The 21767-nt window shown below is 45.0% G+C and overlaps 1 protein-coding gene across 4 annotated transcripts in view; it reads right to left on the bottom strand.

The window, feature by feature from the left end:
• Positions 1-16191, bottom strand: part of PSAP (prosaposin) — a 31839-nt gene extending 15648 nt beyond the window's left edge. For 2 of the 4 annotated variants that reach the window (XM_081158791.1, XM_081158792.1), the window contains exon 1: positions 16016-16191. In XM_081158791.1, the coding sequence (XP_081014917.1) occupies positions 16016-16055 (40 nt within the window). In that variant the 5' untranslated portion in view covers positions 16056-16191. The remainder of the gene's footprint in view (positions 1-16015) is intronic. The other 2 variants (XM_081158794.1, XM_081158793.1) reach the window with 2 other exon arrangements.
• Between the last annotated feature and the right edge of the window lie 5576 nt (positions 16192-21767).

Raw genomic sequence — 21767 nt, 5'->3', positions numbered from 1 at the left:
AGAAGCTGTGTTGTCATCTAAGTTACAGGGCTGGAAGGGACTAATTTATCTGGTTTACTTTTTTCCTCTCAAACTATTTAGAAACCATATTAGGGAGTATCAGACCTCTGAATCTTTATAACCTTAAAAAAACATTACACGATGTAATGAAACAAATCACAAGAGACTGACATTTAAATATAGATTTTAACTTCTGTAGAATGGAAATTAGCCAGTTTTTGTTTGTTTTTTTAATCTGTAGGGATAAACACCAAGATTCATATCCTTATTACACAGAAAAATGAGTCTTAATGTCCTAATAGAAAAACTCTTTACAAACCTAATTTTGTGAGTTTTTACACATAAACAAGTTTACTAGCAAAATAGCAAGACCACATATCACAAAGCAAACATGTCCACTCAAAACCAGGTGCACAGTGTTTCACCTACTGTGGTAATGAGATCAGAAATCACATGCATAGAAGGGGATTAGGAAAAAAGAGAAAGGTTCAACATCACTTGAGACTAAGGAAAAGCAGATTAAAAAGGTGCCATATTTTTGCATTCTTATAATACTGATAGCAGTATGATTGGTTTTCTTTTTTTTGTTTTAGTTTTTATTGATTTGAGAGAAAAAGGGGGAAGGAAGGGAGGGAGGGAAGCAGGGAGGAAGGGAGAAACATTGATTTGTTGCTCCACTTATTTATGTATTCATTGGTTGTGCCCTGACCGGGGATCAAATCCACAACTTTGATGTATTGGGACAACACTCTAACCAACTGAGCTAACCAGACAGGGCCTGATATTTCTTAATATACTAATTTATTTCAAGAAATGAAAAAATATCCCTCTTCAAAAAGTAATCCATTTCTGCTGGATAGAGGGGGGTAAAGGGTGGGAAAATGGGGAGCATCTGTAATACTGTCAATAATAAAAAATAAATTTTTAAAAAAGTAATCCCCTTCTAGAAATACATTTTAAGGAAACTGAGCAATTCAAAAGGTAAAATATGATAAGCATAAATATATTAAGTATAATTCACAATACTAAAAAAGTAGATGCAACTTGAATAGAAAAAATAAACTATGTTATTAAAATATTATGTAGCTTTTAAATATAATGTATAATAGAAAAAATTCAAGAATACATTATATGAGTTATACAAAAATAAGAAAAGAATAACAAAGCAGGGTGGTTAGCTGAATTATTATTTAATCCCTAATATTATATTGTGTATAATTGTTAAAAAATATTTTATAAACTGCCTTAAGAGTTCCTATTGTTTCTTAAAAGAGGTCTATGGTTATCCTTGAATTTGAAACAACAGATCACATCAAGCTACATGTAGATGGATGACTGTGCAGGTGGTACACTCCAGCAGACAGTGATATGAAGGGAACCAGAAAGAAGATGGACATCAACAGACAGAAGCAGGGCCAGTGAGCAGTCCTCTCTGCATAAGGCCTGACCAGCATTCTCCAGTTTTACAAATACTCAGTCCAGTAGATCTCTGACCCAAGGAAAAACCCTCACTAGGAAACAACAGATAGCATCAAGCTACACGTAGATTGAGGACTGTGCAGGGGGCAAACTCCAGCAGACAGCACAGTGGTGGTTTCCTATTGTCTGAGAAGAAAACCCCACAGCCACCTGAGAAAGAGTTACAACCTCAGAAATCATGCTGCATGTTGCTTCCACTTGTAAGCCGAGAGGGCTCAGTAATTTTACAGACGTTTAACACGCATGTGCACACGCAGGCACAGTATACAACATAGGTTAGGTCAGTAGGTCCTCTCCTTTCAATGGAGGGAAGGAAATGAAATGCTATTATTACTAGCTGTCCAACCAAAGCTACAGTTCCACAAACTACCCACACAAAGACTGAGTCACAGGTCCCCAAAAGAGCTCAAACCAGATTATCTGCACCCTTTCAGAGACCAGCAAATGTATTATTTTATCTGCTGCCCAGGTTTCAGCCTTCTCTGCCCCTTGGGAGCTAAAATCACCACAACTGGTTCATGAAGTCAACTGAATTAGACACATTCTAAAAGCTGTTGGTGTGAAATTTGGTTTCCATGGGAAAACGTGCCAAATTCAAACAGTACTAAGCTCCCCAGCCAGCCCAGGAAAATTTAACCAGTAATACAGCCAAGCTAGGCTGGGGATGGCCCTCAGCTATAGGTCTGGGGAGGTACAGGGAGCAGAAATTCAGTCCTAAGAATGAGTGCTCTAGGGAGTGCTGGTCACAACATGAATGGCAGCCCCAGACCTGGCAGCTCCCACCAGCACCTGCCATGCTCCTCTGAGTCACTGGGCCCCAGGACTTCCGAAAAGCACCTACTAGGCTACACTGCCTGGTTCTACCTCCAAATCAGGAGGAAGGAGCGAGCCCAAATAATGGAGCCCAAATAATGAACAGGAAGCTACAAAATGAGTCTCTAGGCAAAGGAACACACAAAGATACGAGGGGAGCCAGGCAGAGGATGGACATCAACAGACAGAAGCAGGGCCAGTGAGCAGTCCTCTGCACAAGGCCTGACTAGCATTATCCAACCTTACAAATACTCAGCCCAGCAGATCTCTGATCCAAGGATTTTCTCCAACCATCCCAGCCAGGAACTGGCTACAAATGACCAAAATCTATCAGGTTCAGGGAACAAAATGCACCACTATAGGCCCAAGCAGCAAAAACACTTTGTAGCTTATTTCTTCTAGGAACTTGAAACAGTAATCATTTGCAATAATGACTTTATTATTTATCTTGGCCAGGCTATTCTGGACTAAAATTCCTTTGGGTAACCCCTTTTATCTGAGAATGGCACAGCTAACAAACCGAAGGTCGTTTCCTAGTCCCAACAGTGTCTGTTAATGAAGCAAGGCAAGCCCCAGCCCCCACGTCAGAACCAGAGATAAAAGGCATGCATGGTAGCCAATCTGGTTGATCTATGAAGTCATCAAAGTCAAGCCTAAAACTGATTTCATGGACACTAAGAAATGAAACTAAAGTCCCAGCTCCTGTAAATTCAGTTTTCAGCAAAACATCCCCATCTACCTCCAACCTGAAGCCAAATTCATAAAGGTGATTATTACAAAAAACAGTCTGTGGTATACAGCAGATGTGATTTCCTAAGGTGACCCAATGTATACTGACAGAAATAAGTGTGTGTCCTCAGGTTTGGTAATGCAAGGCTGTAACACAAGCCTCAGTGACACCAGTGAGCTACCTGCTGAGAGGTTCAGATGCTTGTTTTGGGAGCAGATCTCCTGAGAGGGAAGCAAACAATGGATCAGACTATGGGGGGACATGAATCCTGTCCTCAGAAAATGTATTCATACACAAAATCCTCACACCAATTCAGGGGCTCTCAGGCACCACACCACCTGTCCAGGGACCCAAGTTGTGCACGGAAAGCTCTGGTGGCAAGCATGGGTTTTCTCCACAGAAGTGAGGAAACAACTAAGACAAAGGCAGGATTGTTAACTTCCGCTGACTGTGCCAAGCTCAGGCCCTCAGGCAGGAGACCAAAGTGAACAGACGCAGGATCTTTGATGCCACAGTGGGAGGGACAGACCCTACAGTAAACAGAAAAGCTGGGGCCCACATAAACAGAGCAGCAAAGAAAATGACTAACTGCCTAGGGGGAGCTAGAGGTGGCTTCTTCAAAATGAATTTGAACTGCGAAATCAAAGACTGGCTAAGTGGAGAGGGCATAGGGGAAACTGCTGAGCACTCCAAGGCATAGCAGTTCTCTTTTGTCAAAGGGGAAGAATTCTCCTTTGTCTTTTCAGGGAGTGGGGCAAACAGAAGTGGCAGAGACCAGACTACAAAGACAGACCTCAGTCACACGGGAAAGACATCATCTGGCATGCTCATCCCCATGAGTCCATCCTCTGGGCAATAGCTTAAGTAAGTGTCTTCAAAGCCGGAGCATGATGGGGCAGAAGACTGAAAAGGAGGTGGGAGGATTCAGATGACAGGACTCCTAACTGGAACGAGAACGCATTCCAAAATGTCCAGGCAAGAAGCGGTTGGCAGCAAGGGCTGACAGAGGCTGACAGAAAGATTCCAAAAGAACAGGATAGCTGGCAAAATGAAACTCACAGGGTTGAATGGAAATGAAATATGAGGTCTCTTTGGTCAGTGATTTTTCAGTGTGTCGCAAGAATTTTTAAAACATGCAATACCTGACTAACTAGTCAGGGGCACTGAACTCTTTTCCCTTAGATTGTCAAATAAAAAAATGACAGCAGCCAACACAAGAGCCGTCCAGTGTGAGTGTCCTGTCTTGAACCATAAATATAAATAAGGTTGCATCTGAGTGGTTAATTCTTGGTATCAGAAATCCTTATATACAAGTATGAGCTCCTGATCTTTTAAAAAGTCACTGTGAAGCAAAAAGGGTATTATTTTTTTTTGTAAATCAATCAAAATTTTATGTGCCCTGAGATGAAAAAGGTTGAAAGTCACTATCTAAAGCTAAAAGAGAAGATAAAACAAAAACAGCAAGAGCCAACAAAACAAGGATGGAGGTGGTGGTCAGAAGCCGAGCTGCCCAAGCCAACAGGAGGGGAGGGCAGGGCACAGGCCACAGGAAGCACAGAACGCGCCTGTGCACTCTGCTTCCCGAGAAACGGCAACAAGTACAGCAGGCCGGAAGGTGAAGGCACATGACACCATTCTGGAGTTCCCTAGAAGACTGGGAGCGTCTGGCTGGGAGAATGTTTTGGAGATACACACTCGTCTTCAGAGGCGAAGGACACCTTCTACTTATCACATGAGAGCAGATCTGTTCTGTGTGGTCTCAGACCCCAGACCTCAGAGCAATGAGCAGAGGTTAAGGGAAGCAGACCACTGCTTAAGGTAAGGAATACATTTAACATCCTCAGGAATATAAAAAGGGAATGGCTTCTCTCATTAAGTGATGAGCTCTCCAACAGCAGAAGCAACCAAGCAAAACAAAATGCCTAACCTACGAAAAATTCTGTGTAAAAGAGATCCTGAGTGGTAAGCGGGGCCAGAAGACCTCTTAGGTGATACAAGTCTTAATTCTTATAGTAGTGAGGCAAAGGACATTTTCAGGATCAATACATAACCAATATATAAAAATTACCCGAAACCACTTTCTGAGGAGTTATTTCTCAAAAAGGCCCCACCAAAGCTTTCACCTCTATTCTCACCCTCCCACATTCTGCCCCCAAATACCAACTTCCTTCTCTGAGGTAATATGCTGAAATCAAAGAAATATCTTAGAATGTCTGCCAGACCCCCTGGAGGTTTCTGATTAAATGTGTCATATTAAGACACGAACACTGAACCAAGCACTACACTTCTTAGTTGAAGGGCCTGTCATTCAAGCCCTCACATGACAAAACTCTGGTGGGCCGAAATTAGAGAACCTGGCATTTCAGAGACCCTGAAACCCTTCAGGCAAGTTTCAGGTTATTAAGACAGGCTTTTAAAAGAAAAAAAAAAATTGTATTTCTCTAGGGAAGGGGTGGGTGCTCTGTCCCGTTTTTACTCTCCAGGCCTTAAAAAAAAAATTAACAGACATGTTCTAAATCATTCCACAGGTAGGTTGCTTATCAAAAACACGTTATGATGGAATGTTCCTGTATTGAGAATGGCGGCCACACCTGGACCAGCCATACAGCCATGGGCTCTATGGCAGCTCCGGTCAAACACCTCAGTAAGTCTGGGAGGGAGGGAGAGTTCATTACAGTAGAGTGTGTTTTTAGGTGCTCTTATGATGACTTCTTGTGAAAAAGGAACCAAACCTTGAGTCCAGCGTGAGACTTCTAAATTAAATGCTTCTCAAACGTGGTATACTGAAAAGGAAATGTGATCTGGCTCCAAGTCCTGTCCAAGCAACCTTAAGCAATTCACTGTGCTGAGCTTTTCTTCTGTGAAATGAAGATAAAGCCCCTGATGACAGTGCACTGTGAGATCCAAGATGCCAATTAGGCACTTTCAAGTGCCAGAATACTACATCACTCCACCATGATGCCCCTACCATCATCTCTCTGGTATTTTAAAGTGCCATTATCATTGTCATCATCATTGTCTCTATATCTCCACCTGTAGTAGCAAGAGGACCTCTCTCTGACCCATTATCTTGCCCACAATAGGTGCTCCACAAACAGCTGAATCAGGGTTTTCTACTTGTTTACATTTAATCAAGTAATTAACTGGCAGCTCAAAGACCTAGAGCACTGCACTGTGTCCCAACCACCTCAGAAGTTGCTGGTTACTAAATTCAAGACCCAGGAGTCACAGGCCACACTGTAATGAGCCCAGGAGTGGGTACTGTGCACCTAGGTGCTTAACAGGAAGTACTGTGTGAGCAAGAATGAGAGGTGCCCAGCGAGGCACCCACAGTTCCACAGGTGAATGCTTTCAGTAGTTCATGAAACTGGAGGTACAGGCTGATTTTCCTCCAATCCCAATAAAGCTGTCGTAATTCACATTAGTTTTGGAACCCACCTTTTACAACAGCCCCCTCAAAACCCCTCCTTTACTGGAATTAAATGGAAAGGTGAGGAGGCAACGAGACTGCTGCCCTGAGTGTTGGGGGTAGACAACCTGCCTGAAACCCCTACTCTGCTGTCTGTTAAAGCCAAGACCCGGGCAACTTATTCACACCACAATTACCTGCAAAATATGGAAACTAAGAGTGCCCTCTCTCAGGAGTTCTGTGAAGACTGAGAAAGTAGAGAAAGCACTGCGACTGCCCAGCACCTACAAAGCTGAGTTACTTGTACCTACTTGTTAACGGTGGGCTTGAGGGGAAGAATGGCCAAGGAGAGGCATTCACATTCCCATTTTTATACTTTGGCATATTTTAATTTTTCCCTTGTTACCTTTAGAATCAGAAAAAAATAGTTAAACTTTGCAATCTGTCAGGGAACAATTATTGCCCGACGTGGCAGAGACGACAAGTTGCTCCCTATATCTATTCTTCAGTCCTTTCAAAGGAACTATAGACTCTTAGTTATGCAGATGGCTGCCAAGATTAAAAACTACATTTGCCAGTCTCTTTCACAGCATGCTCTGGCCATGAAACCACATGCTGACTGATGGGATGTTAGTGGAGGTTACCACACCTTTAAAGACAAGTGTGATGGGACCTTGAGCAACCCTGATGGACCACGAAGAAAGGGGCGAGACCTCAAGGATGCAGAGCATCGAGCTAGAAGAGGCTCCAAGTTCTTCTGGGAGCAGAACCACCAGACCAGCCCTGGACTGCCTGGCTCCTAACCACTCCTAACAGATAGGAGCAGTCCTATCCTATTTAAGTCACTACTATTCTAGGTATCTGTGGTCTTCAGGCAAACCTAAGCCTAACTAAATAACAGCATGATCACCTACCTCATTCACCAGAAGAGTCCCCAAATGACAAGTCTTTACTAAGGCTTGCCTCCATTGAGGATATTTAAAAGCCCATGTATACGATGTAATTACCAAAGATTTTGAAAAGCAACCTCAAGGGGACCTTTCTTACAAGGTACATCTTATGCTCTATTTCTTAGAAGCAATCAGTCTTATTTTAGTCATACAACATATTTCCTTTTAAATATTTTAGGTAACATATACTAAATACTGTCCAAGTCTAGCTGCCAATGAAAGGATAACAGAAAATGCAAGCAGCCTCCCAGCACCCAGGAAGGAGCAGAGAGCATTCCAAAGGCACTGGATCTGCCCTCTGGATAATGTATCACCATGGCAACAGGCAGGTTGCTAGGAAACCAAGAGGCTAACCCCAGGAGGGGCAGCAGCTACCTCAGATCGCCTGCAGTCCTCCGACATTTCAGATCTCCTAAGAGCAGAAGATAACGCAACACTGGCTCCCTGATCAGAGCTGGTGTCACAAGTACCTTCTACAGCAAAGATACTGGTCTCTTCTTTACAGCCTCCTGCTTTTGGAAAACATTCTGCAGAGGAGAATAGAAACACTGCCCATTTAATCATTCAGAACAGCATACCCTAAGAGGCAACCCGCCTTGAACTGGAGAAAAGTTCCAAATATTCCTCTTATCACAAAAGAAGTCATGGCAATAAAGCTCACTAGGTTGACATTCCATCACCTCTGGCTCAGATAAGCTATTATTTCTATTATTTAAGACAAAGGTTCTTTCTTCCCTGCTTCTCCTTTCCTACTATCGCCTTGCTTTTTAATTTTCCGCACAAGCCAGATCATTTTAAGACAAAAAGTCTATCTACGTGGTGAAGGCAAGAGTCCTCAGAAAAATTACCTTGTGCAATAATTGAGACACTGAGGGACAGAATGCAATCCTCTTAGATTGTACAAGAGTGGTATCATGTGGCATAATTAATTTGGGGAAGAGAAATTCCTATCTAGCTCATTCAAGAGTACTTCAGTCCAATATAAACTCCTGCTAGCAAAGCTCTTCTTTCAAAGTGGCAACCTATCAGGTAATGATCAGGGGTGAACTTAAATCACTTTAGATAAGATGATGCCACAAGTAAACTACAAAGAAGTGAGCCCCTGGCAGTACTGACCAGGGTCAAGTCAGGTGAAGAGGTACAGTCAGGAGTCAAAGATACATCTACATGGTTCTAGACCCAGCCCAGGGTGCTGCTCAGGAGTCAATGCAGTGAGCCAGAAACTGGCACAGGCCCTACCCCACCCCTACTAAATGGCTGGGTGGTCTCTAAACACTTGTAGAAGAATATAACATGCTAAAAAAAGATTTCATGCAAATCCCACTCAAGAAATTCAGTGTTCTGGACATGTCCCACATGACTGTTTATTAATTAAAGTTTCAGATACTATACACATCACTTTTGACTTGTTTTAGTTAATATTTAATAGTACTGCCTTCATATGAAATGCCAAAATCGAAAATTCAGACACAGCATAAATTAGAATGCCTCCAGGTTCTGGTGCAGTTGCTCGTACCTCAAGAGGGCTATTGTGAGGATTAAATCAATGTTAAGCAAAAAGCACTTAGAACAGTGCTGGGTACACAGTAACTCTCAGTGTTAGGCATTATGATGCCTGTAGCGCCCACAAATCAGCTACATCAGTGGTTCTAAGTGTGGTGCAGAGAACCCTGAGGGTCCCAGGGATCCTTTCGAGGGTCCATGAGGTCACAAATCCTCATAATACCACCAAGAAGTCAGTTCTTTTTCACTCATTTACTCATGAACGTGCAGTAGGGTTTTTCCTGACAGACTGATACAGAAGCAGCTGAGAACCTAGCCAGGTGTTAACAAGATTGCAAAAATGTAAAACAAGCCAGTCTTCTCTCTAAATGTTTGTGTTTTAGGGAAAAAGTTATTTTTCATAAAAATTATGTTAAATGTAATGGGTTCACCATTATTTCTACAGGATTTTATAAAATTCTGTCAGCTTAATTCATAAGATGGTAAATATCGATGGATGTAGCCCACACAACAAAAGCTCTTTGGAGTCCCTCAATAACTTGTAAGTATATAGGGATCCCGAGAATGAAACATGTGAGAACCACTGAGTTAAACATTTACAAACCAACTTCTGGAACAAAAGGGAGGGGAAATAGCTTCCTCAATTTATAGCTGGTTCCCCTTTCAGATTTATCTCAAATCAAAGCCACCAGGGGTATCTGTCTAAGTCATGTTATACCCGTGTCCCTACCACCCACTAAAATCCTCCCACCGTTCTGGGGGGGTCCCTCTAACCTGGACACCAACTATTATAAAGATCAAAGCTTCCCTTGAGCCCAAAGTCACCTTTGATTTGTCAACTCCTAAACACAATTTCTTAAAATTCATGTCGGTAAATAAAAGAAAATGCTTTACTTAATCGAAATAAAACCTCGGCACTATTAACATTTGAGTGTTGTGCACACCAACCTACCAGCACTTCCTGAGTAGACATGTACTTGGCTATACCTCACACCACTGTTCAGCAATGCTGAGCTCCTACTGTGCCAAGCACTGCTGTTCATGCTGCAGATACAGCAAGGGATCAAGACAGCAATAAATACACCACATAATGTCAGGTAGTGGCGAGTGCTATGAAGAAAAATGAAGCAAAGCCAGGGGAGAGCCAAGACTAAGGGCCACTGCAGACAGAGCAGGGGGCAATTCTGATAAGGCAACATCTGAGCACAGACCTGAATGGAGGGAGTAAACTACATGGGATACCTCAGACAGGCAGAACACGAAATGCAAAGGTTCTGAGCAACAATAAGGTGCCAGGGGCCTGGACAGCAGCCCTGACCTGGTGGGAGGAAAGGGAGAAGAGCTCTGAAAGGCAGCCATGGGCCAGATGTCGTGTGACCTTGCTGGGCAAACTCTGTGAAGTTTTTAACTAGTAAGACAGGAAGCTACGTGACCCTACACAGAACAGAGTGCCATCACAGCTGCTATTTTTTTTTTTTTTTTTACTATAATAAGTGATATCACTAAGACTGGCCAAAAGAACTTTCTATTGTATCTCCTCCAATCTTATTTGTGAAGTTTCCGCTTACAATACAAATTATTTCTTTTCAAAAGCAGTATCTATCCAAACATGGCCCGAACTCAATTTTAAAATTTAGAAGTGTCGTTAGAATTCAGCTCATTTTTTCTGAAACACAGGTGTCCATCAACAGGACTGGCTAAACTGACACATCCACACAATCAACTACTCTGCAGCTGTTTTAAACAGCTGGAGGGAGGAGGAGATTAAGATATGACATGTGGTAATCTGGATTGGATCCTGGAGCAGAAATATGAAATTAGTGGGAAAATTGGTAATCTCCAAGTAAAGCTTGCTGTCCAGTTAACAGTAATGGTGTGATGCTAATTTCTTCTGACAAATGTACAGTGGTTATATAAGACGTGAACTCTAGGGGAAGCTGGGCGAAGGGTATATAGGAACTCACTGTATTATCTGTACCTTTTCTGTAAATCTAAAATTATTCCAAGATTTGAAGTTCTTTTAAAAAAGGTAATAATATGATCTATCTGGATTAGCATGAAATGAACTCTCAGTATAAATAAAAGCAGAAATGCAAGTGAAAACCACTTCAGCATTTTACTCTTACCAAGTTGGAAAAATTTTAAGTTTGACATCAAATGTTCATGATTCAAGTAAAAAATGCATATTCTGTGGGAATATAAATTGCCAAAATCATTTTGGAGAGTAATTCAGCAATTTCTAGTTAAGGTGAAATATGTACACTCCACAGCTCAGCAATTCTGAACCTAGGTATATCCTCCAAAGAAATGCCTGTCCATATGCACAAGAATATTTATAGAAGCAGTTTGTAGAAGAACAAAACAAATGGTAACAATCCAAACATGTATCAATAGAATAGAGAATAAGAATGACATAAATGGAATACTATACAGTAGTGAAAATGAACCAGCTACACATTATCAACGTGGATGAACCTCACTAGCCAAAAAAATACTAAACCAAGAATATACACAATACTTGTAAAATGTTTTAAATATCCAAAGCAATACTACATACACTGATTAAAGTTACATTCTATCTATAAAAGTATAAAGACCTACAGCAGGGGGATGATAAACACCAAGTCCAGGAAGGTGGTTATCTATAGAGGGAGGTGGGGCAAAGGGAGAGGTGTGGCTAAACACTTACCCTAGGAACCACAGTAACAAGAGGCCTAGAATCTGAGAATTCAGCTTACCTGGAACCAGCCCTGATCTGCTGGGCTGCTCTAGTAAAAATTGAGTTTGGCTGCCTACAGTACAGACTCCCAGCTCCCTCCTGCTACCTACTCTGGTTTGTTTTCCTGGCCCGGTAATTATGCCCAGCACACATATGTATAAGTCAATTTAATTTTGTTTCATTAAACTTACAACATCCTTTGAAATGAAAGACTCTGGGAGATAATACAAAATCAAGAGCAGAGAAGGGTCACTGTGCTGGTAGGGCATGGACACTCACAAACACAATACTGTTTTTATTCATGGTATAGCAGCAAACCTTAACAGTACTCACTACCTAAGCCCTGCTATACAGTAATTTATTAAAGCCTCACTGCAACCCAATTAGATAGGAATGATTATTAATCCCATTTTGGAGATGGGGAAGCTGTTTAAGTAACTTGCCCAAGGGTGTACAGCTACTGTCGGCGATGTGATAAAGTTAAACTTCTATTCCACAGTATCATCTCAGTCCCATCATAAAGAATTACAAATTCCACAAGAAACATGGAATTTGAATAGATTATTTTTCAGTGCCACAGGCCATTATGCAAGGCATAATTCAGATTATTTTCTATAACTTCATGGAACAAAAAAAGTAAAGCACTTAGTACTTCACCAAATTCCTCACCCTAACCACTATATTTATCATTGTTTTAAAAGGTTAAAAAAACACACACACACAAAAACAGGCAATGTAATTAGCATTCTCTTCTGTGGATTTAAAGAAAATACAGAACTTCCTTTGTGGTGGCAGAACCACATAGGGTCCAGAGATCAAGGCTTAGAGCCTGGGCGCCCGTAATCTAGAATGCCCATGGTAGAAGACTGCCTCCAAAAGCCATGGCACACTAGTGGCCTGGTTTTGGCCTTGAGAGCTTCCCATGCTTTTTTTTTCTTTTCTTTTTTTAAAGTATGTTTTTATTGATTTGAGAGAGAGAGAGGGAGAGAGGAAAGGAAAGGGAGACAGATAGAAACATCCATGATGAGAGAGGCATCACTGATCAGCTGCCTCTTGACTGGGGATCGAGCCCGCACCCCTGGGCATGTGCCCTGACCGGGACTCGAACCACGATCTCCTGGATCCTAGGTCGATGTTCAACCGCTGCTCCAGGCCCGGCCAGGCAAGAACTTCCCAGGCTTTAATAGGTGGTTTCCCCAGCCAACACCCTGTCCACCCTTGCTCTTCCCCAATGTCAAGTCCCAGCCTGGCCATTCCACAGCGTCAAACACCAAGAAAATGGAGCAGCAAGTTCAAGTTCTCCTTCCCCTAATCTAGAAAAACCCACACCACTCAATCTAATACCTTTTAATTCTCATAGGAGGTACTGGATACAACTTGTCAAATGTAACTAAAGCACTTACCAAATCCTTGACTGGTTAATACAAAGAAATCCTTCATAAATTACATTATTTTCAGAGTAAAACAGATTACTGATTGAAAATACATAAACGGAATTTATCCAAAATTCCTCACAGGTGAGAAATGGAATTCTGTCGATATTCAGCAGACAATAACATAAATTCATGTATTGCATCATAAACAGCAGTAGCTATTGAATGAATATATATTTGTTCATAATACATTCTAGCATCCTTATTAGAGAGCCTCCCTGCTGCGTTGGGCAAACACCATTCAGCTGGTTAGCCACTACTCAAGTGACAGTAAAGGGCACCTTGGCTTCAGAGAGCTCGCACCACATCCCTGGCACCACACCACATGCTTTACACGTATCACCTCGTTAACACTGAACTAGGCTTTTCCACTCGAGGAACCACCCAACAGTATGGCCTTACTGTATGATTCCTTTATAAGAAGTTCAAAAACAGCAGTTAAGTTTTTATATCTACGGTACAAAAGGCTCACAAAGTTGTTTGGGGCAAGTGAAACAGGCTAGTGAATGGAAAGGCATAGAGGATTCTGGATGCTGCTCATGCTCCTTGACCCTGGGGGCTGCTTATGGTAGGTATATTCACCCTGCGGTAATTCATCAGGTTGTAGTTAAAATGTTTGTTTTCTACGGGTAAATTATAACCCAGTAAGTTGTAACAAGTTAAAAGGCTAGTGTCAATGGAAGGATATGGAAAGAGCAGGCACTATCAGGAGTCCTGGGTTCTCATCCTGACTTCTCTGATAAATGGCCTACGATTTGGGAGTCACTTCTAAGGGTCTCGGTGTCTTCATTCCTTACAAAGGGGTGAGATTAGATGCTCTAATTCTCTCAGTATACCAACACTTCCCTTTATTTTTCAGGTAGGGAAAAGGCAAGGGACAACTGGAGGGGTAGAGAAACAACTCAAAAGCAAGTTGTCTCTACCAAGAGGACATCATTAAAACACAAACCATAAAGCGTCTCCAGTTTCAAAATGACATTGTACTATTCAGCAGCGCCATGTTGGAACAGCAAGTTCTAAGCACCTCTCGTGGACCAGATGATGGCTGCAGTCACGATGCACCTTCATTAACAGTATCAATAGGATTAGAAATTTTGGAAATACATTTCCAAAAAGTCACAGTGGGGCTAGAGCTGTCAAGGCAAGTCAGCATCCATATACTGTTAGCAGCGCGACCTTGGCACAACCCTAAAGGCGTGGCAGCAAGGTTAGAGCAAGGCCATTATAACACACTCCCATTTACCCAAGTATTCAGGGAAGCGGGCCTCTTGGCTTAGTTAATATTCTGGTTGAACATCTTCCCAGATATACCAGGGGAGAATTTCACATTTCCAAAGAATCAGTTAAGTCCCTTTTGGGTGATCTGAGTGATTCAGAACTCTTAAAGATCTTGTGAGAACTGACTCATCGCCGACGAGCCATTGTTCTATACTGGAAAAAAAATTGTTCTCAATCAGTATAGAAAATTTAGAGACTAGCACTAGTTTATCACACGGACCATGACATAAGCAGTATCAACCCCAGCAAGAAATAAATTTTCTCCAGTGACTGACTATAAAATGAAAAATCTTTCTTTATAAGTAGATCGCCTTTCATCGTCTACAAGCAAAACAAGTTTAAGAGCTTGGTTTAAGGTTAAGTACACATTCTTAAGAGTTGCTGAAAACATGAGGGAAAACACCTTAAACCTACTTCATTTACTAAGTATCCTCTTAATTCTTTGGTTTTTTCCATCAGCTCTCACGCATTTTGTCACCGTTTATTAAAAATCTGGATGGCTACATGATAGATAGAATGGAGGCTAGACCCTAAATCACATATAGTTAATAAAAAGAAACTGAGGTTGGCCCTAAAGATCAGGTTTATTTCCTTCAGCGGACTATTATCTGAAAGTACCCAAACCTGTTTACAAATTAAAATCACTTTTATATAAATTAAAATCTGGCTCCTTGACTTTCAGCTTATAAACTGAAACCTGGTTCTGTCACTACCCAACTACAGAATCTGGATTAAGCACTCAACCTCACAGCTTCCCTTTACCACCACGATTTAAAAGAGGTTAAGACCTGAAGGCAAGAGGGAGGGGGAAGGGCACTAGGACCCCTTCTAATTGCAGGAAGAGCGTGCCAGCTGGTTCCCACGTGTTGCCCTCATTGCCTTCACAGCGCCTGTAACAACCAGTTAAGTACGATTTCAGGGCAATAAACAGGTGTAAGAATACGCCTGCGCACAACTGCTTCGCACATACTTATATTTCCCCCCAAATGTAGGCCACTGCGCAAACCGACCAGTGGCTGTGCAGAGACATTTTTAAAGCAGGTGAAATGAGGGCTCCATTGCAAAATCACCCGGATCACAAAAAGCCCGCATCATCTTCCAGACACAGGACCAAGAGTAAATATATATATATTTGTGTGTGTGTGTGTGTGTGTGTGAGAGAGAGCGTGTAAAGATAAACATCAACACAAAATGGTGTACTGTACTTTTATGTTCCCTGCAACTTCAATACTCTTAAAATATGGGGCACCTCAGGCGAAGGCCCCAAGTGCGTCCAGCTGGAAGGGGCTCCGTTCCACCTCCATCACGTGCGCCCGGCGCGAGCACCACACAGCTGCGGGAGGGCTCACCCTTCAGGCTCACCCCCTCGGCTGGAAGGGCAGCCTGCGGGGAAGGCCCGGGCGGCCCCCCGCCACCAACTCGAGCCCAGACGGAGACGCCGCCCGCCTCGCCCACTCGCCCGGACCCCGGGCCCTACGCGGCCGGCCCGGGGGCCCCTCCGCCGCCTGTCTCCCAGGCAACTCCCGCAGCCCCTCCGCCGCGCTGCAGGTACCGGCGCCGAGCACACGCCTGCGCAGTGCGGGTCCCCTCAACAAACCCAAAGGCGAGCGGCGGGGCGAGGCCCGGTCCAGCCCGCTCCGGGACGCGAGGGCCGCGTTCTGCTGGGGACACCCTCCCCAGGACGGAGGTCCCGGGGCTTACCCGCACCCAGGAGGCCGGCTAAAAGGAAGAGCGTGTACATGGCGCCTCCTCACTCCGCAGTCTGCAATGCAGAGCGTCAGCTGACCCTCCGCGGATATAAACCGGCCCTGCCCCGAAGCCGCCTACGGCGCAGGCGCAAGCTCCGCCCCGGCCTGACCCCTCTCTCCCCGCAGCCTGACTCAGCGCCGCACAGGGCGCCTGCGCGAGGGGAAGGCGGGGCGGAGGGAACGGGGCCGGGGGGGGGGGAGGGGCCGGGGGGGGAGGGGCCGCGAGCGGGGCGGGAAGAATCCGCAAAGAGAGAAGGGAGAGGCGGCGGCGAAGGAAGTAATTGAGTAAATCAGCGTTTGGGATTGTGTATTTAATATCTTTTAAGCCTCACATTTTTGCCTATGCGCCGCCATCTTCTATTATTAATGCCACTTTTCAGATGATAATCCATACTCAGAAAGGTTAACCGACTTGGATGTTCTCACAGTCAGAATTCAAACTCACGGCTCAGCCCACACTGCCTCCTAGGTGGTGTTTGCAGCGTGTGTTTGGCGGTTCGGTGTGTGGCTTCATTCTGGGCCTGTTTGCCCTGTTAATATTTCCTGCCCGCAATCACTTTCCTTCCCCATCGCTCCCAGGCAGGCCTTTTCCTACCAAATACGCTCCCTCCCAAGGCCCTACCATGGCTTGTCCTCGGACTTGGAGGAAGTGGAGGAAAGGGATTCAAGAGTAAGATGGAGACTAGGAAGCGCCTCAGCCACTGGAAAACGCAACAAGAAGTGAACCCTGAATTTGAGAACGCGCCTAAAAATCGGCCAGGGGCCTTGCAGAAGAAGGGAAAGGTCTCACCCTGTCCAGCCCTCAACCCTCATCTTATTCCAGAATAGGAAAGACCTGGGTCACCTACACACAACCACTCACCTACTACCTAGGGCTGACCCTCTCTGGTTCTGAGCAGGGGGATGACACCCCCCAACCCACTCCCCCACCTCCACCCCCACCCACCCCCCACCATCACCCCCACCACCCCACCCCGACACCACTACCCCACCACCACACCACCACACCACCATCACCCCCACCCCACCACCCCACCACCACCTGTTATGTCCGAGAATCAGATCCCCTATGCGGCGGAAAGACAATCACTCCAGAGCTGATAATGTAACAGCAAAAGGGACTTTTATTCCAGCTAGCGGGGGTTTGGTCGTATCCAACGCAGTGGAATTCTGACTCGAACCCTGATCTAAATTTACAACAAGCTTATATAGGGCTACAGTGAGCAAGCAATCATTGTCCTTACAAGGCTTACAAATTCTTTAGGAAGGGTGGGCTCAGGATGTTTCTCAACCACAGGCGCCTGAAGCTTGAGTGCACCTGGTATTTGTCAAACCCACCGATTTAAGTTAATTCCTGGAACTGCCTCCACCCTCTGCAGTTTACTGAGTCACTCGTATGCCTTTTGTGCTGCCCCGGGGCCTAGGGGCCTGCCTCTGTCTTGGTGGGTCCTCACACACCCACACCACCACTCCCCCACCCCACCACCCCACCACCACCCACACCCCACCACCACCACCACCACCCGCACCCCACCACCACCACCACCCACACCCCACCACCACTCCCCCACCCCCCCACCGTACCATCACCCCCACCACTCGCACACCACCACCACCACCACCACCACCACACCCCACCACCCCACACCACCCCACACCACCACCACCACCACCACCACACCACCACCACCACCACCACACCACCACACCACCATCACACCCCACTACCCCACACCACCACCACACCACCACCACACCACCACCACCACCACACCATCACACCCCACCACCCCACACCACCACCACCACCACCACCACACCACCCCAACCACCACCCCCCACCCCAGGGAAAATTACCTACCAGCTGGAGGGGAGGAAAGGAGGGAAATATCACCTATTAGTCAAGCCCTTAAAGGTCAATTAGTCCCACTCCATCATTGTGCCAAAGGGCAAACAGGCCAGAGAGGGAAAGACATTTATGGTTGATAAGGTCACAGCTGACCTGGTCAGGGCAAACCCAAGGGATTCATCCACCTCCCACAACCTGTAACCTCTCTTAGGAACAGCTCACAGAGAGAAGTCTCAGCGCTTTTGGTTCCCTTCCTCCACCCCCACATTGCGGCTCTTACTTCCCACTGGGGAGCTGGATGAAGAAGTGTGCACCACAGTGGGCGATATGAAAGGACTGAGTAAAGTTGGGGCAAGATTTAGTCTAGACTGGATACCGCACTGGTTTGCCTCAGAGGTCAGACGGAGACTGCATGGCTGCCCCATCCGCAGGCTCCATAAGTCATGAGGCAGACCACCCCAACAGCCAGATAAATGCAAAGGGCGGTGGGGCTCTAGGATACAGCCCATCCCTCAGCTCCTCGCTGAAGGAGCAGGCAAAGCATCCCCGAGTTACAAGACTCCAAGCCAGACGGGGGCTTAGAGGCCTTCAGGACTCATGCTCTTACTTTGGTGGAGTACTGAGCTCTGAGAGCTACTTAATGACAGAACCTGAACCAACTATGACTCTTTTTAATACTCCCCCTCCTAACCAGAGGGGTGTGTCAGTGTTTCTGAGATGAACTCTTACTGCCTTTCATTTGCACACCTGGAACACAGCAGTAATATGTTCCTTCATTCACCTCCTTCCCTGTAAGAATTTTAGTAAAGAGTATAAAAGTGAAAAAGAATGTATAAAAGAGGATTATTATAACTTTTTACCAAGTCAGTAGGTGCTTAAAAATCTTCTTACAACACCTTTCTAACCACCTGTGTGGAGGCAACAAGAGCCTTGAAGCTATTTGGACCCTTCGATCCTATCATACCATTCCTAGTTATATATCCCCAAGGAAATAACCCAGAGCTAAGATGTATGTCATCCAAAGGGTTCGCAGAAGGGCCCTTTATAGCAGTGGAAACTGGAAAGATCCCAAATGCTGAAAAATGATGGACTAAGAAAACCATTCTGGACAGAACAATGGTACTCAAAGCAGCTTTGGAGCGTGAGGCCGAAGCAGCAGGCACCGGTGTGCAACAGGCCTGTGAGGGAAGTGTGTTCCAAGAAGTATGGGCAGAGCGTGGCCCAAGGCCCATCTTCTAGTTCAGGCCCTGCCACTGACTTCCCAGAGGGGCCACAGAGCTGGTGAGGGAGCTGCAGGATCCTCTGGTCCAAGCAGGTGCCCAGGGGGCTGTGGCCCTCCTGCCTCGTCTTTCAGAGGGTGTTGGATTTTCAGTGAGGGAGGAACAGAGAGTTGGAGGTAGGGGGAGTCTGCTGACTGAGTCAACTCGTCTTTACATTATTCCACTCATCACAATGTCCACACATTACTTTGTACTTTTTAAAGAAAAGATTATAGGAAAATTTACAAAAGAAAAGAAAATCCCCTTTATCTCCTTCTGTGAGCTCGTGTTTTCAGGAAACTGAAAAGATAATTTTTCCTCAGAAATGTAAACCATGCTGGAGATCCTGGCAGAGTTCCTGATGGCTTTCCAGTTCTGGGTCCCAGTTCCTCATAAGGCCCCACTTCTAGTGCCTGACATCTCTGGAAACTTCCACCTGCCAGCTCCTCTTAATAATCCCCCTGCTGGCATACCCTCCTTGGGGCATGCCCACTTGAATCTCCTTTTTGAATGCATTTTCTTTCTCCTAAACTCTAACCAACCCCAGGAGACTTGCAACCAGGGGAACAGTGGGCAGCGACAACTTGTCCCAGGCTAACCCCCTGAACCCGTCTCCAAGGCACTCTTTTCTCTGACTTTACAGTAAGCCAAAGCAGCCCTGCCTAGGCTCTCTCCTGTTGCTTCTAGGCCCTTCCTTGTGTCACTGTCCCCAGCTTTAATAAACGTACTCTCAAAATCAAAATAATAATAATTAATAATAATAATAATAATTCCCCTGTTGACTCCAGAGCTTCCATCTGTCACTATTTCTGCAACTGAAAGAGTCCTTGGCTAAGACAGCTGATATAACAGAGGCCTCCACTGTGAAAGCACAAAGCTCCATTCTAGCTCCTCAAACTCCACCCTGGAACTTCAACCTTTCCCAGAAGGGCAACCCCCCACCCCCACTATATCTCAAACAACAATCTCAGGCTCCTCTCCGTAACTGCATCTCCCCCATCAAGACCTCTGGCCTCTAGGTTCTCCTGTCTGCATTTGCCTTTCTGTCTGGTCTGGGCCCCTCAAGCAACCACTCAAGTAAGTCTCAGCCCCTCTCAAGAACCCCCTCCCCATCAAACTTCAGTCACGCAAACCGCCAGTTCCCAGCCTCTGATTCCTTCTTCTCTGTCTCCACCTGCCCTGGGCTGATGGAGAATCAGCCATCCCAGCCAGCCTCACCAAGCCCTCTGTGCTACTCAGAACGGTTTTAGCCCTCTCATGTGGCTACGTCTGCTACTGTCTCCTAATATCCTTCACCTCTTTTTCCCTGATCTTGATAGTTAGTAATCAAACCCCCTATTTCTGGCTGGGCACATGGCCACCCAGAATAAAGACTTCATTTCCCAACCTCCCCTGCAGCCACAGAACTTCATTCTGGCCAATGCAATAAAAGAACAAGTTCCCATTTTGTGCTCTAGGTAATATTTTGAAAAATAAATAAAGAGTAAATTTTTCAAAAGTAAAAAGAAGAGACACATCCAGTGCAACTATTTCACAACTGGTACTGCCAGGATACTGGTTTTAGTGCTGGAGGAATGTCCTGGAAGGTCCCAGCTGAGCTAGGTTGTTGGTTGTTGTCTTGGAAGAATGGGTGGTCCAGGGAATGAGCATGCACGGGGGTGGGCATCTGAGTCAGCCGCTATTTACCAGCTGGTATAGAAGTATTTCAGTTATTTTACTACTGATACAACTCTACTGATCTGTACCAGTTAACTGTCAGTCCTGACTACAAACTTTTTTCTTCTTTATGCTGCTTGGATTGCAGACATAATGGCAGGAGCTGAAGCATCCATCCTGGACCATGAGTAAAGAAGTCTTGGTAAGAATGACAGTGCAGCCCAGCCAGGCGTGGCTCAGCGGTTGAGCGTTGACCTAGGATCCAGGCGATCGGGGTTCGATTCCCGGTCAGGGCACATGCCTGGGTTGCGGGCTCGATCAATGACTCTCTCATCATTGATGTTTCTTTCTCTCTCCCTCTCCTTTCCTCTCGCTGAAATCAATAAAGATGTATTTTTTTAAAAAGATGAGCTAAAAAAAAAAAAAGAATGACTGTAACAAGAGAACCTGGATCCCTGATGATTATGTCTGCTCTGGACCGTACACCGCCAGGCTTTATGTGAACACACCCGTATCTTATTTAAGCTCTTATTATCTTGAGGTTTTGTTACATTTCAGATCTTCTCAACCATGCTCAAGCCCTGACCTCATCTTTGTCTACATCAGGCTCATTTTCTGTTTTACCGCTTCCCTTCTGTCCCTGAGGAGGAAATGCCTTTTCTTCTCTTGCTGAGGCTAAATTTTAGCTGCTAAGTCCACCTATGCATTTGCTGATCAGTGCCTGGGATCTCCAGGACTGAACTGATATTCTGTCCGTTCTTTTTGTTCATTGCCCATGCCTTACCAATTGTTAAGTATTTTTAATATCATCCCTCTAGCCCTTTGCTCCATCAGTTGTCCAATGGTGACTGTATTTGGACATGGGACCTCTAAGGGAGTAATTAAGGTTAAGTGAGGTCACACAGGTGGGGCCCTGATCCTGTGGGAGTAATATCTTTATA

Source organism: Miniopterus schreibersii, assembly GCF_964146895.1.
Source record: "Miniopterus schreibersii genome assembly, chromosome: 14".
In the NCBI taxonomy this organism is placed as follows: Eukaryota; Metazoa; Chordata; class Mammalia; order Chiroptera; family Miniopteridae; genus Miniopterus; species Miniopterus schreibersii.
Note: the sequence above shows the minus strand (reverse complement) of the source record. Positions and strands in the feature narration are given on the sequence as shown.